The sequence below is a fragment of the Gavia stellata genome, chromosome 6, assembly GCF_030936135.1.
Source record: "Gavia stellata isolate bGavSte3 chromosome 6, bGavSte3.hap2, whole genome shotgun sequence".
NCBI classification, from domain to species: Eukaryota; Metazoa; Chordata; class Aves; order Gaviiformes; family Gaviidae; genus Gavia; species Gavia stellata.
The window spans coordinates 60,948,931-60,962,596 of NC_082599.1; the positions used below are offsets into that span (position 1 = coordinate 60,948,931).

The following is a 13,666-nucleotide window of genomic DNA, read 5'->3' on the forward strand; positions in this document are numbered from 1 at the left end:
CAAGACTGTGAAAGTAGTCGGGTTTAGATAAAACGTTTTGCAGCTTCACTGGTGGTGTTTGAATTAAACAAACCCTTGTGTTCTGTAGATCAATAGAGAATAACCAGTATTGGTCAGATTATGTCTACACTTGCAGTTCCCCTTTTTTGGGCTGAAAGATCTGAATACGCAATGAATTGGCTGCAGGTGTATCGAGTGCTCTTTTCTTTAAGCCAGGGTGACTTAAAGCACATCACTTACTCCTCAGGGCATCAGTAAAGAGTTATAAAAAGGCTCCCATAGCAATGCAGGGAGGTTGGGTTTATGCAAAATGAAGCAGCCAGCTCTAATGCCACTAATTAAAGTCCCGGTTACAAAAGAGAACTGTTAGCTGAGGAGACAGGCATACAATAATACAGTTAGCACATAAATTTTTTTGCAGCTGACTTCATGCAGATGTTTATTTGTGTAACCCCCAAAAGGAGATTTCGCTTTATTCTCAAGTTATTGAAGGCATTTTTATTATTTATAGGGTGAAAGCTTGAGAAAAAGCCTCTGCAAAGAAGGTCTGGCTAGTGACCACAATAGGGTGGCTGTGCAGCAGGGGACTCGGGGCCGTCCCAGAGCTCAAAAATGTGCGGATCTAAAGGTCTTCGGAGCCTGCTCTTCAGGGTTGGTCACGTTCACTGTTTCAACCTGGCTCCACAAATAGCGATGAATGATGTCTTCTGCACTCCCTTGCAATTCTCTTCGCTCAAGAAGAAATACAGTTTAACGTTTTTCCGCACAGTGTTTACTTTTTTTGGTTTGCCGTGCTTGTTAACTGGCATATTCCTAGCACAGTCTTCACCTTCCCATGTAAATGTAAGCACTGCTGATCTGCTGTTGTTAAAGTGTTTTTTGGTCTTGGGCTGGTTGAGAAAACAAGGTCAGACATACTACCCTCTTTTTAAATTTTCTTAATAAAATACTGACATGGAAGAAAAACAGGACAGAGATTATTAATGGCTGTGAAGAAGAGTTTAATTTAAAGGTTTTACTGTCTTGTTACTTTATGTATACCTTTGTTACTGTAAGTTTTTTTTATGGAACAAGTACTAGTAAATGCTTTGTTTTAAGCCTTATGAGGAGTGGCTGAGGGAGCTGGGATTGTTCAGTCTGGAGAAGAGGAGGCTGAGGGGAGACCTCATCGCTCTCCACAACTACCTGAAAGGGGGTTGTGGTGAGGTGGGTGTTGGTCTCTTCTCCCAAGTGACAAGCGACAGGACAAGAGGAAATGGCCTCAAGTTGCCCCAGGGGAGGTTCAGGCTGGATATTAGGAAAAATGTCTTTCCTGAGAGAGTGGTGAAGCATTGGAAGAGGCTGCCCAGAGAGGTGGTGGAGTCCCCATCCCTGGAGGTGTTCAAGGAACGTGTGGACGTGGCACTGTGGGACATGGTTTAGTGGGCATGGTGGGGTTGGGGTGATGGTTGGACTTGATGATCTTACAGGGCTTTTCCAACCTTAATGATTCTGTGATTCTGTGACACACATGTAACAGCGTTGGGAATCTGCGAGAGGAGTACATGTAGCATCAAGAGAAGGTGGATGTGCAGGGTGGGAATTCTTGTTGTCTTGTGGATTCTTGTGGCCAGAAAAGGGGGGGGAAAAAAAAAAAAACCAAAACATTTTCCCAGGCCTTCTATGATGGCAGTATCTTGATTTAAATGTTCTGCCTGTCAAGGAAAGAAGAAACTTTTAGTGTCTTCAAGTATCCCATGGTTTTAAACACTTCCTCAGGAGGGAGTGTGCCGTGACCCTCGTCTGTGAAACGTTCATGGGTCATTTCCCCTTCCCAAGGTTATTTAAAAAAAAAAAAGTTGTTTGGCTTCTCTTTCAGGCTACTCCACAGGAGCAGATCAGAGTCCTTATTTGCCTTGAGGGACTGGTTATTTACACTCATTCACAGGTGGATAGGTATAGAGTAAAGTAAGTATTGTGCTGACCTTATGTTTCCTTATGTTTGACCTTATGTTTCCACTTTCTTTTGTGTTTTCCTGCCTTTTTGACTAATGACAGGCAGCTGGGTTACAATAATGAGCACCCATTAGATCGAATACGTGCTTCCAGGTGATCAGGTGGTGCAGTGTCAGGCTGAGGTCCTGGATGTGGATGACCAGCTTTGGTGGCTGTCACAGTTCACATGCGGACTGGGGGTGTGTGTCTCTCCACAGTAATTGCAAGCTGTCTGGCCTTTTGGGGGGAATAAATCTGAACTACGCTGCCTCGTTTGTTGATGTACCTTTCCCATGACTTACACGGCAGATGCATTTCACAATTATCTTTTAGGCAGAGAGAGATCGTCGTGTTCTTCAGATGCTTTGGTAACATTTTCTGAGAGAAGGAGGTAGTGGTGAGACAGAGGTCCTGGCATAGGACCACTGCTGGGGTCACACTGGACTCAGCATGATGCTCGTTCCTGCTTGTTACCTTACACAAATTTCTTGCTAGTTCTGTCATTATTTCTGTAGTTGATGTAAAATGGAGACTGCAGTAGCGGTATGTCGCTAGGCTGTAATGAACCTGAAGAAGTGCAGATGTTTAGGGGGCAAAAAAAAGATGTTCACCTCCTCTTGCTAGAATCTTATTTATCTGTAATCATAAATTATTAAGAGCTATGATCTGTTTGGTTTAGAGATGATACATCTGTGTGACAACCACTGTATCCCAAGACCCAGAAGACTAGGTCTCACAAGCAGAAGTTAGATGACAACGAGGAGCATGAAGCCTTTGGAAGGCCTGTAGATACGTCCTGAATAACAATCTTTTTCCTAACATCCTGAGGAACACGCACAGAAGTGAATTAAGCCAGAGGTGGTTTGGGTTTGTTAGGAAAGCTGTTCTGCTCGTCTCTGCTGGCTGCAGGCTGTAGCATCTCCTGAGGAGCATAGTCCTCTGGAACTCTCTTCCAACCACCTTAAATCAGATCGTGGTCCCTGCATTGTTGTTGAGTGTCATCGTTAAACAGTTACTAATGCCACAATTTCTTTCTTCTCTAAAAACAGATACTCCTCTTATTATTCTTCAGTTTTACTCTCTGGAAGGATCTTGAGTTGAGATTTCCGTCAAGGAGCACATGTGTCTATACCACTCTTCTAAAAGAGTGTGAAGAGAGTTTACTTCAAGTGATTGATTCTGCTGTTGGAATATTTAGTTAATCCACTGTCTGAAAGGCAGTGGCTGTAAAAAAAAAAATACCATTTTATATTTCAGTTACACACTGCTTCATCAAAAACATAACGGGACAGAAAAGAGGTGGAGAAAACATTATGTGACATTTCAGGTTGAGTCTCGCAATGTCTGTTACAATACAGATCTTAGCATTCGGTCAATTGCTAAGTCATCCCCTCCCTAAGTATGTTGTTAAACTGGTATGGTTAATTTAAATATTTATTTAATAAATAAATAATTAACATATAATAAATATTTGAATAGAACATACTGGTTATATATTTATTTAAATAAAACATACCGGTTTCAAACAAAGTAGCAGAAAACCCATCCAGCTCCTCTGGGAGTAGACATAGGCTGTTCAGAAATTGTGAAGTATTATTTATATGCTGCCAGCAGTGATTTAAGAACTTCACAAAGGAATATAAAGGACAATAATTCGTATCCCTGCTCTGAAAAATTCCCAATTCAAATATGAGTTCAGAATAATTGTCACATTTCTTTGCAGTCACTGGAAAGCTGGGGAACTCTGAACCAACGTGAGACTGAACAGTTGATGCCCTCAGTAATGCTTCCTGTTGATTTGCACTGATGAAAGGAAAAAGCTTAAATTGCTTCCTTTCATGCTTTTCTTGCTCTGCAGGAAGAAGACTCTAATGTCCAAAATTGTTAACTGTCTGAAATAACCTTACCAATTCAAAAGCAATAATGTAATGCCTCAAACTGTGATAAAGTACAGCACTGAACTGCGCTTTTAGTTTTGAATATTACATTTCCATGGCTAATACACATCTTCCATATAGTTGTCACAAGGGGAAAAAAAAAAAAGGTATTAAGAAGGATTCGGCATCAAAGCAGGGGATAATGCAAAGCTGACTTCTGTGTTACGCTAGCTCTCTAGATAACTTCTTGGACATAGGGGCAGATCAATCCACCCTGCCAACAGGTTTACCTTGCTCCTGCCTCTCCATGTGCTGAGGCATGTTTTTTTCTGGTCCAATTTTGCATGCTAGTGTAACACTTCTTTCAAGTACTATATTTATTGCAAGCTTCAGTTTATTCCTGGCATCCTTCCTTTGTGTTGGGTTCCTGTCATTGCCCGGCTCCGTGAACTTCAGTTGCCTCATTTCCTCAGCTGCTTTCACACTATGTGATGACGTTCTTGCGTCCTGTCCCCCCCCTCCCCGTCCTGCTCCTCTTATAAAGAAAGGTGTCAAAGGGACAGTTAGCAGCTGAGAACAAAAGATGACCTTCTGAGCCATGTATATGGTAGCAAGGGTTATTTAAAGATGGGCAGGTGGAGCTTTAGTTTTTGTACCAACAGCGTGATTTTTCCTGTCTGTACTTTTGCAACAGCCTCTAGACTTGAAATAATACGATCATTCCTGTTAGCTTTCTGAGGGCGGGCCACCTGAGATGATCTGGTGTATTTTCCCCATAAACATATGCCTGCATTTCACTGTGTAGTGGGTAGAGGTATCCAGCTGGACCAGTTTTTGAATCATGTTCATTAAGCCCTGGTGGAAAGCTGTGCTTTGTGGGCTGCTTGCTGAAGTGCTGTCAGGACTCTCAGTGCATTAACAGTGCCCTGAACAGCCCACTGGGTCCCCCCTCGCCCCCGTGTATGAGCCTGGGTCCCCCATCGTGCCCTGAGCTACACCATAAGTGGTCCTGGCTTACTGTCTTTTCTCCTGTACGTGCTCTGGACCTACGTGCTGGGTCGCTTTGTCTCCTATCCCATCTCTGGCTCTATCTCCTGCTGCTGTCTGCACTCCCTGGTTCAACCCCTGCCACGTCGGAGCCATCGATGGAGCCTGTTTCCCCGCCGTGGCTCTGCCCACCTCGGGGGATGACGCCAGGATCACCCCAGCTCATCACCAGTCATCACCAATTTTTTTTTTCCCCTGAGTGTGTTTCAAACTTTTTCATAGCAGAAGTTGATTCTTTGCCCATCTATATGGCAATTTCATGCGAAATTATGACTTTGTTATCTCCGTTGAGGGTTTAACATCCTGGTGTGATTAGCTGCAATAAGAATTGGGCTCAGAGAAGCAATTTATCATTTAAAAAATAACCCGGAGCTGCAGTTTGTCGGGGTATGAAGTAGGCCTGTAAGGGCAGTAAGGATAAAGGCTTAGATCCTTAAAAACAGGCTGCAGCAAGGAGAGGACCAGCCAGCTCCCTACGGCACTTGAGCAAGGTGTCTTGCGTGGCTGTTGAAATACATTGCTTCAAGCTTCCACAGCCCTGTAGGAAGCTGTCCGTCTTAAGACTCTTTCTCCGAGTTGCAGACAGTGGCACTGCAGGTGTTAAGCCAAATCTGTTTCAGTAACTCGGTTATCATGTCTGGTAAGTCAACACATGTCAGTCAGCTCCTCAGCGGACTGAGACAGTCAAAACTCAGTGAGTGCTCTTTTATACTAGCTAAGGATCAGCCCCTTTCCTCCCAACAGCCAGCGTAGCAAACCTTGGCTTTTAGCTGAAAGGACAGAAATGGTTAAGTTCTTTCACATGCTTCTCTTACTGTCAGGACCAGTTTCTGCACTCCCAGCTCCGTGGCCATATCCTAACTTGGTCTCACCTCTGCCCCTCCTGCCAGCGTTGTACTCGAGCTGCCGATACAAAGCTGTGTACCCTAACGTGGTGCAAAATTGGAACAGAGAGATGTACCTTCATACGTCTTTAAGAAATGCTTACTGAGGGTATTTGGCTGAAGCTAGGTATAGAGATTATGCAGGGAAAAAAGTGGGTTTGATGAACTGTATTTGAAGAAACTGTTTTGTCTTACAGGCCTGTTATTCAAAGCAGGAGGGCTCAGACCTCTGTGGGACCTTTGTGGGCTTTTCCGTCAAGTTTCAGGATTGCTCAGCGTCTGAGGTGTCTTCACCACATACATGTGACTTGCCCCCCATGGAGGGCTTTTAGAGAAGTCTTTGGAAGGCAGCCACATGACACCTGTGTTAGCTCAGTTTTTCCTTCTGTATTCATACAGACCCTCGTGAAATGACGCTCTTGAGCTCGTAAATGCCCAGGAAGACAGATAATAAAGAAACCCTACCCCAATTGTAACCAGCGTTTTTCTGATGCAGTAAGATGCTTCTTGACATTGTGTCAGAGCATAGGCAAAATTATTTCCATGGGAGTGTCTTATGCATCAGATACCCTGAAGTGTCTGTGCATTCCTGCCAGAAAACCTGTGATGGTATAACTTGGGGTTTACATAAAAAAACTGGTGAATTTAACATGATCTTTAATACCATCTATGCAACAGGTAACTTTATGTAACATTTAAATACCTGGAGAAACATGGGTACGCTTCTCTAAGATCGATTTGTTCAGTATTTAAGATCAGATTTATAAAAGAAATGTGGGTAATGACATTTGATCAACGTGACAAAATGATATTAATAGAGTATTTATTTCTCTCCTGTGTTTCCAACAAACCATAGGTGCATGACTGCAGAGAAGCAGTTGCCATTTCAAACTGCGATTTTAATTGCTTTCATGAACTGTCGGAGCAGTTCTTGCATGGTTACGTGCTGCTATCAGTAAAACTTCAGGTTCTGCAGAGAGGCAGGTGTTTGTTTAGTGCATAACTTCCAATAGAGATCTGATGTCCTGACATACAGTTAAAGATTATATGATGGTAATTGGCAGGATTGTCTTTAAAAAGAGGTATAGAAGTAGGGTCTTGACATGAGGTTTAACTTGAGGTCATTATATGTTCTTTTTTTCTTACGAAAATTGTGATTGATAAAAATATGGGTTTGAGTCAGACATCACAGATTTCAATGAATATACATAGGATTATGCTTCTATAATTGCTGGTGGAAAAACTGCATACAGCGGTCAGGTAAAACAAGGATTTATTTAATATCTGTATTCTGATAAAGTATTTGAGCTGCTCAAAAATCTCACTATCCTGTCAGTAATTGCAGCATCCTGAAGAAATGTTCAGGCAAGGGAAGATAATATTCTAACATTTCCCTCTTATATACTTATGCAAGGTTTTCGAGATTATTCTTACAAAGTGTTTGGAGGAACATGCAGTAAGAAGAACACGCAGCAATTCATATGCTGCTTGAGATTGATGAAGTAGTTGCAGTAGAAAGACTTTCAGTGCTACTTTCAAGCCTCTGGGAAAAAATACCAGTGAATAATAACAGTATAAAATAAACATTGAGAAATATTTAACCATTTCACAGAAAAACAGAAGTTTATAGACTTGAAAAATTATAGGACAGTTACCCTCTCATGTATCCCAATAGTGAATTCACATATTGCTGTGAATCCCATTCTGAATTCCCTTTCTAATGTCAGAAGAATGTCTGTTTACAAAAGGAGAGTAGAGAGTAGATAATAAGAGTCTGCAGTGAAGGTCTAGGATCAGCTTTTCTTTTTTTTCATGTACAAGATATTGAAGTAGGTTGTTAATAAAAACTTGTTTTTTTCTTGGTTTTTGTATGTGGTGGGTTGACCTTGGCTGGACACCAGGTGCCCACCCAGCTGCTCAATTGCTCCCCTCCTCAGCTGGACAGGGGAGAGAAAATATAACGAAAGGCTCCTGGGTCGAGATAAGGACAGGGAGATCACTCACCGTTACTGTCATGGGCAAAATAGACTCAACTGGGGAAAATTAATTTAATTTATTACAAATCAAATCAGAGTAGGGTAATGAGAAACAAAACCCAATCTTAAAAACACCTTCCCCCCACCCATACCTTCTTCCCAACTTCACTCCCGAATTCTCTACCTCCTCCCCCCAAGTGGCACAGGGGGATGGGAATGGGGGTTGCGGTCAGTTCATCACACATTGTCTCTGTCGCTCCTTCCTCCTCAGGGGGACTACTCCTCACGCTTTTCCCCTGCTCCAGCGTGGGGTCTGTCCCATGGGAGACAATCCTCCATGAACTTCTCCAATATGAGTCCTTCCCATGGGCTGCAGTTGTTCATGAACTGCTCCAGCGTGGGTCCTTTCCATGGGGTGCAGTCCTTCAGGAACAGATTGCTCCAGCATGGGTCCCTTCCATGGGGTGCAATCCTTCAGGAACACGCTGCTCCAGCATGGGCTCCTCTCTCCACGGGGCCATAGGTCCTGCCAGGAGCCTGCTCCAGCGTGGGCTTCCCACGGGGTCACAGCCTCCTTTGGGCATCCACCTACTCTGGTGTGGGCTTCTCCACGGGCTGCAGGTGGATATCTGCTCTGCCATGGACTGCCATGGGCTGCAGGTGGATATCTGCTCCACCATGGACCGCCATGGGCTGCATGGGCACAGCCTGCCTCACCATGGTCTTCACCAGGGGCTGCAGGGGAATCTCTGCTCCTGCACCTGGAGCACCTCCTTCCCCTCCTTCTTCACCGACCTTGGGGTCTGCAGAGTTGTTTCTCATATTCTCACTCCTTTCTCTGGCTGCAATTGCTCAGTTTTTTCCCCGCTTTTTAAATATGTTATCACAGAGGCGCTACCACCATTGCTGATGGCCTTGGCCTTGGCCAGCAGCAGGTCTGTTTTGGAGCCGGTTGGCATTGGCCCTAATTAGACACAGGGGAAGCTTCTAGCATCTCACAGAAGCCACCCCTGTAGCCCCCCTGCTCCCAAAACCTGGCCATGCAAAGCCAATACATTCTACCCCTCATTCTATTACTTCATCCTATTTTGCTTATCTTTTCTTTTCCTTTCCAAAGGCTCTTCAAACTTATTTTTCCCCGTCTTTCACTCCATGGTGCTTTCCTTCACCTCTTGCTCCAGCTCCAAGCTGGTTGATCCCTTTGCATCTGATTCCACTGATGCTAGGGGCAATCATACATACAATGTATGGAGAAAATAAAAGTTTAAGGCCAGTGCTGTGGTCCATTATTAACTTGATTTAACCTGCAGGCAACTGGTACAGTTAAACTGAACCTCCTTTCCCCTCCCTTAAATGTTGGTTCAGGTAGGAGTGTATGGCAACTGGTTGTTTTGGGATCATGGCAACATCTTCCAACACCGTGACCCACTTTGCTTCCTCTGTGTGTCTTCTAATGAGATGTGATGGCATCAACCGTTCAAGGAAAAAGCTGAACTTGCCCCTTCTGAAAAGAGCTACTGGAAAGGTCATACCTTTTTTTGTAAACTATCACTGCCAACAAGCTGTAGTCTCCTGATTAAGTCTTTGTTACGAGTTGAGTATCTGGGAGCAAAGAAAACGAAGAGGGGTGGGCATGATAGCACATGGTGGTCTGGATTGTTGTTTTACCCTTCTCTGAAGGTATCTGGACTCTCTTGGTTGAGGCTAGGTGCAAAACATCCCATGATACTTCGTTATGAGCAGATCAGAAAATGCAAAAAACATGTTTTCCTGTGAGCAGGGGGATTTGTGAGCACAAACCTGTGAGCCTTTATTTGGTGCTTGGTTCATCACAGCTTCCCTGCCTGATGCTGGGGGAGTCACTCAACCTCTTGTCTGTAAAACATGGGCACGTTGTTTTCTCTTACCAGTTCTCTCTTGTTGTAGATCCTGTTCCATTTGCCTCACCGTGGTCTCATGAGGATTACTGCAGCTGTAACTATGAAGGTTCTAGAGATTAGCGATAGGAATTGATAGAATAAGAATCGGAGGTGCAGTCTGTGGTCCTCAAGGGGAGCTTCTAGGGCACTTGTGTGCGTCTAGACTGTTTCGTCAGAATGGATGGGTTTGGCTTCCTCATGAAGTGTATGCTTTTAATTAGATCTTCAGTTTTCTGCAGTTGATAAGGCACATTTTCAAGTGAGGATTAAAGAAAAACCTACCCAGGGACTCAAGTATATTTACTAGTATAACAGCTAATAGCCTGCAAAGAAAAGTGCTCTATTTGTGAAAGAGATACAGCCATCAGAGTGTATAATGGAGTTCCAGCTCTGTGAGTTTGGTTGCAACAGAATTTTCTCATACGTGGGTTCCTGCTTTTCACAGTTTCCGTACATTCTGGCTCATTAGTAACTAAGACAGAGATTAATGCTTGTCTGGAAGAAAAACGCGTTCTTTAGAAGGATCTAAATTCTTCTCAGATTATGTAAGCAACAATTTGCAGTTAACTCAGTCGAGAGCTTCGCATATCTCAGTGAACACACAGTCTAGATCAATATGATTGGAACCGATATTCTGCTACGTATATCTTGATTCATTTTACTGGAGTGATGCGTATAAACAAGGAGCAGGAGGCACCCATCTGTGTGAAATTACTCATTTAATTTCTGATGCAAGGTTAACACTATAAAGATTTGTCAGCAATTTTTTTTTTTCAGTGGGACATCAAAAATAATTGAAGCCACATCCCTTTTAGCTATAGTTGCAAAATCCTAAGTGTGGCTGGAGCTGTGCGAACACAGTGGGCTTCTGTTGATTTAATCCATCTGGATGTACTGCAAATCGCTGATCAGAAGGCTTCTTCTGTTGGCATAGTCTGTGTTTCCGTTTGGATGCTCTTCTGACATACCTGTGTTAGCGTAACGTCCGCGTGAGAAGCTTGTGGGTTTTGAACGTCATGTTTTTCAAAATGTATGCCTTCACTGTGCAGAAGGTGGAGACCATCAAACACAGCATTACATTTCTAGATCAGTAGAGTACACACTTACTTATGCTTGCTTAATTTTAACAGCAAAAGGATATTTTTTTTTTGCTCTACACTTTAGAATGTGCAGTTCAGCTACATTTTCAGTGAATGCGTTATCTTCTCCAACTTCTTCACCCTCAAGAAGCTTAAAGCAAAAACTTCCCTGTTCCTAAACCTTAATGTTCGAAACTACAGGAAAGAGTGGTGTGGACAGACCCATAACAAGTCTGCATGACTCAACCATTTGAAGGATAGATAAAAAGGAATTTAAAAACATAATGTTCTCTAAATGTTCAGTATTCCGTTCAGACACACTCTTTAATAAAACTGAAACTAATGTTCGAATGGACATTTTGAGTATTCTGTTGAAACCTAAATTATGCTCAAGTTTGTTTGTATCTGCACTAATTCTTTTATATAATAGTACAGAGATATCTAACTAATCTCTCTCTCTTTTTTTTCCTCCCCTAGTTAATGGTCTAATGACGCTTGGATTTGCAGGTGAGCTTTACTTCTAAAATTCGAACTTCTGTTTCTGTTTTGTTAATGGCAGCCACTTGAAAAGCGCTTCCATCCTATCTCATTTCAATTAGTCAGCCGTTACGCATTTTTTACAACTGGTCTTGTCCATCGGTTGTATGAACAGAAGAGTGTTGTAGTGTTTTGTAAAGGTCAGGCTCAATAGCAATGGTAAAATTGTAGAATTATTCGTAATTTTGAACCCCTTTGGCCAGGGATTTAGGCAGAAACTCTTGTGTTGTCAGATTGTTCCTGTCAAATGACTTTATCAGAGCTTTTTCTATAACCTTGCAAAATATTGAAGTTCTAGAGAGAGCCAACCAAAAACACCAAGGCCATGGAAAATCCACTTAAACACCCTGCTGGGAAGGGGCTGGAGTAAGTTGTCAGTGCACATGACGTAATGGAGGAGAAACTTGTGTTCAGTTGGATTTACAGGGTTATAAATCAAGTGGTAGCTGGCTGTTTAGAATACCCTGCCAGGGAAAGCAGCTTTGCTTAACTTTTGTCAAAGCATCAATGCAGGATTTACGTTGCCAGCTATGCAATTTTCAGCTCTGGTTTTGAATTCTGCCCAGCTTCAGTGTTCATCTGCAGATCTAGCTGTGGAAAGTACAACTTATAACTGCTGCAGCTGCCAGATGAATTGGTGGGAACGCTTAAATAGGCAGGGTCCACGCTATCACGTTAACTTCCCAAGGACAAAACTATGCTGCCCCTTTTTCATAACTCACCGTTTCTATCGCTGGTGATTAATTGTAGTTCTGATTATTTTTTTTTTACTGATATGGATGAAGCCTTAGCGTCAGCTCTAAGAGCTCAGACAATCAGACATGATGAAGGAGGAAGGGTCAGGTCCCAGTGAGTCAGCCGTATGTCTGGAGAGGTTTGTGGTCTGTATCAAATAGTAGGCTTGGGGTCTCAGGTGTGGCATAGGCTGTCCAGTTATGGGCTTGCTGCTCTTGGAAAGTATGTGAAAGCAAAGTATTTCTTTGGTCAGATGTGATGGGTGCCTCTTGTTTGGCACATAGCATCACTGAGTCAGTGACTTCCCCAGCTACGGAGCTGGCTGCAATAACTGGAGTTAAATTGCAAGGCGCTTCTGCCCGGGCTCCGAAGGAGCCGTCTCCTTCGTGGCTGAGACACTTATTGTGCACTCGAGCCTGTTTTCCAATCACACGCCCCATTTTGAATGGAGATGTTCAAGTTTCTTGATTGATGGCTGGGTCATGACGTGAAGCCGGAAACCAGTCATCTTGCCTTAGGTTTTTTTTGACTAACCAGTAAGGGACAGCGCCCTGTTGAGAGTGAGGGCTGTGCCTGACTTCTCATCAAGCGAAGGCTTGCATGCCTTTGACCTCACTTCACCTGGCAGTGTGTTTGGCTGTCACCACACAAAATTAGAACCACCGGCTCTTTTCAGTAATGATGGGATCCTGCTCTCAAAGTAACGAATAGAAGGAAAAGAAACACCTCCTCTCCCTGCTGTAAATAGGGTCTCGGTAAAAATGTAGGTTCGGAAGAAAAAGGTGCAAGACCTGATTCTACTTAGACTTCCTTTTTCTATGATTAAAAAAGGATGAAGTGGTCTGTTCTTCTTGGCTTTGTTCTTAAAAAAAAGCTGTTCCTCCAGAGTTCTCAGGAGGGTTGCCTGACACATGGGTCTGTTTTGTTCAGGTAAATCCTTTTCTCAGATTTGTGCTGCTGTAAAGAGAAGAAATCACACTGGTCTTTTTCTGACTAATTTAATTTAGGCATTTGTATTAAATATGTTGACATATATATACTTACAGGTAATTTTTAATGTTCTACAAAATGTATGTGTTTTGTATCTAGAAGAACAATCAAAATAGTGGCAATTATAAAGGTAAAGCAAGACATATTTAACTACTTAATCAAAACAATGTTTCAGCCTTATCAAAATCAAACGCTTTGGTTAGTCTGAATAGAATTTTTTCAGAATTTTAATTTTGTAAGAAATATCAAAATACTATCTTTGTATTCCAATGCAGGCGTGGGCTGGATGAGAAGAACCTTAGACTTTGACTCTAAATGTTGTGGAGTTGACATTACAGGTTGCAAAAGATACAGGCTTGCTCAAGTCAAGCTTAACTCTTTCTTTGCAAGTAGCTGTATCCTGTAACATCAACATCTGATAATGGCAGATAATTCTTTTAGTGGATATACTAAAGAAAAAGCTTAATTGTGACTGTGGGAGTTCAAGCCCTGTAGCTGATAAGATATACAAAGGTTTCTGGTGTTGAAGTACATCTACAGTCATCTAGTTAGTTGAATAGGATGCATCTGTCTAAGCTTGAAAAGGGCTTTCTACACTGAAGTGTCCGATCGGTAACTTCAGTTAGCTTATAACTAAAAATGCAAATG

General features: G+C 42.7%; 1 protein-coding gene across 1 annotated transcript in view; it reads left to right on the forward strand.

The window, feature by feature from the left end:
- The window catches only part of RAMP3 (receptor activity modifying protein 3), a 56,450-nt gene that overhangs the window by 7,274 nt on the left and 35,510 nt on the right, over positions 1-13,666 (forward strand). Inside the window, exon 2 of the mRNA XM_059818915.1 lies at positions 11,234-11,263. Within this exon, the coding sequence (XP_059674898.1) occupies positions 11,234-11,263 (30 nt within the window). The remainder of the gene's footprint in view (positions 1-11,233; positions 11,264-13,666) is intronic.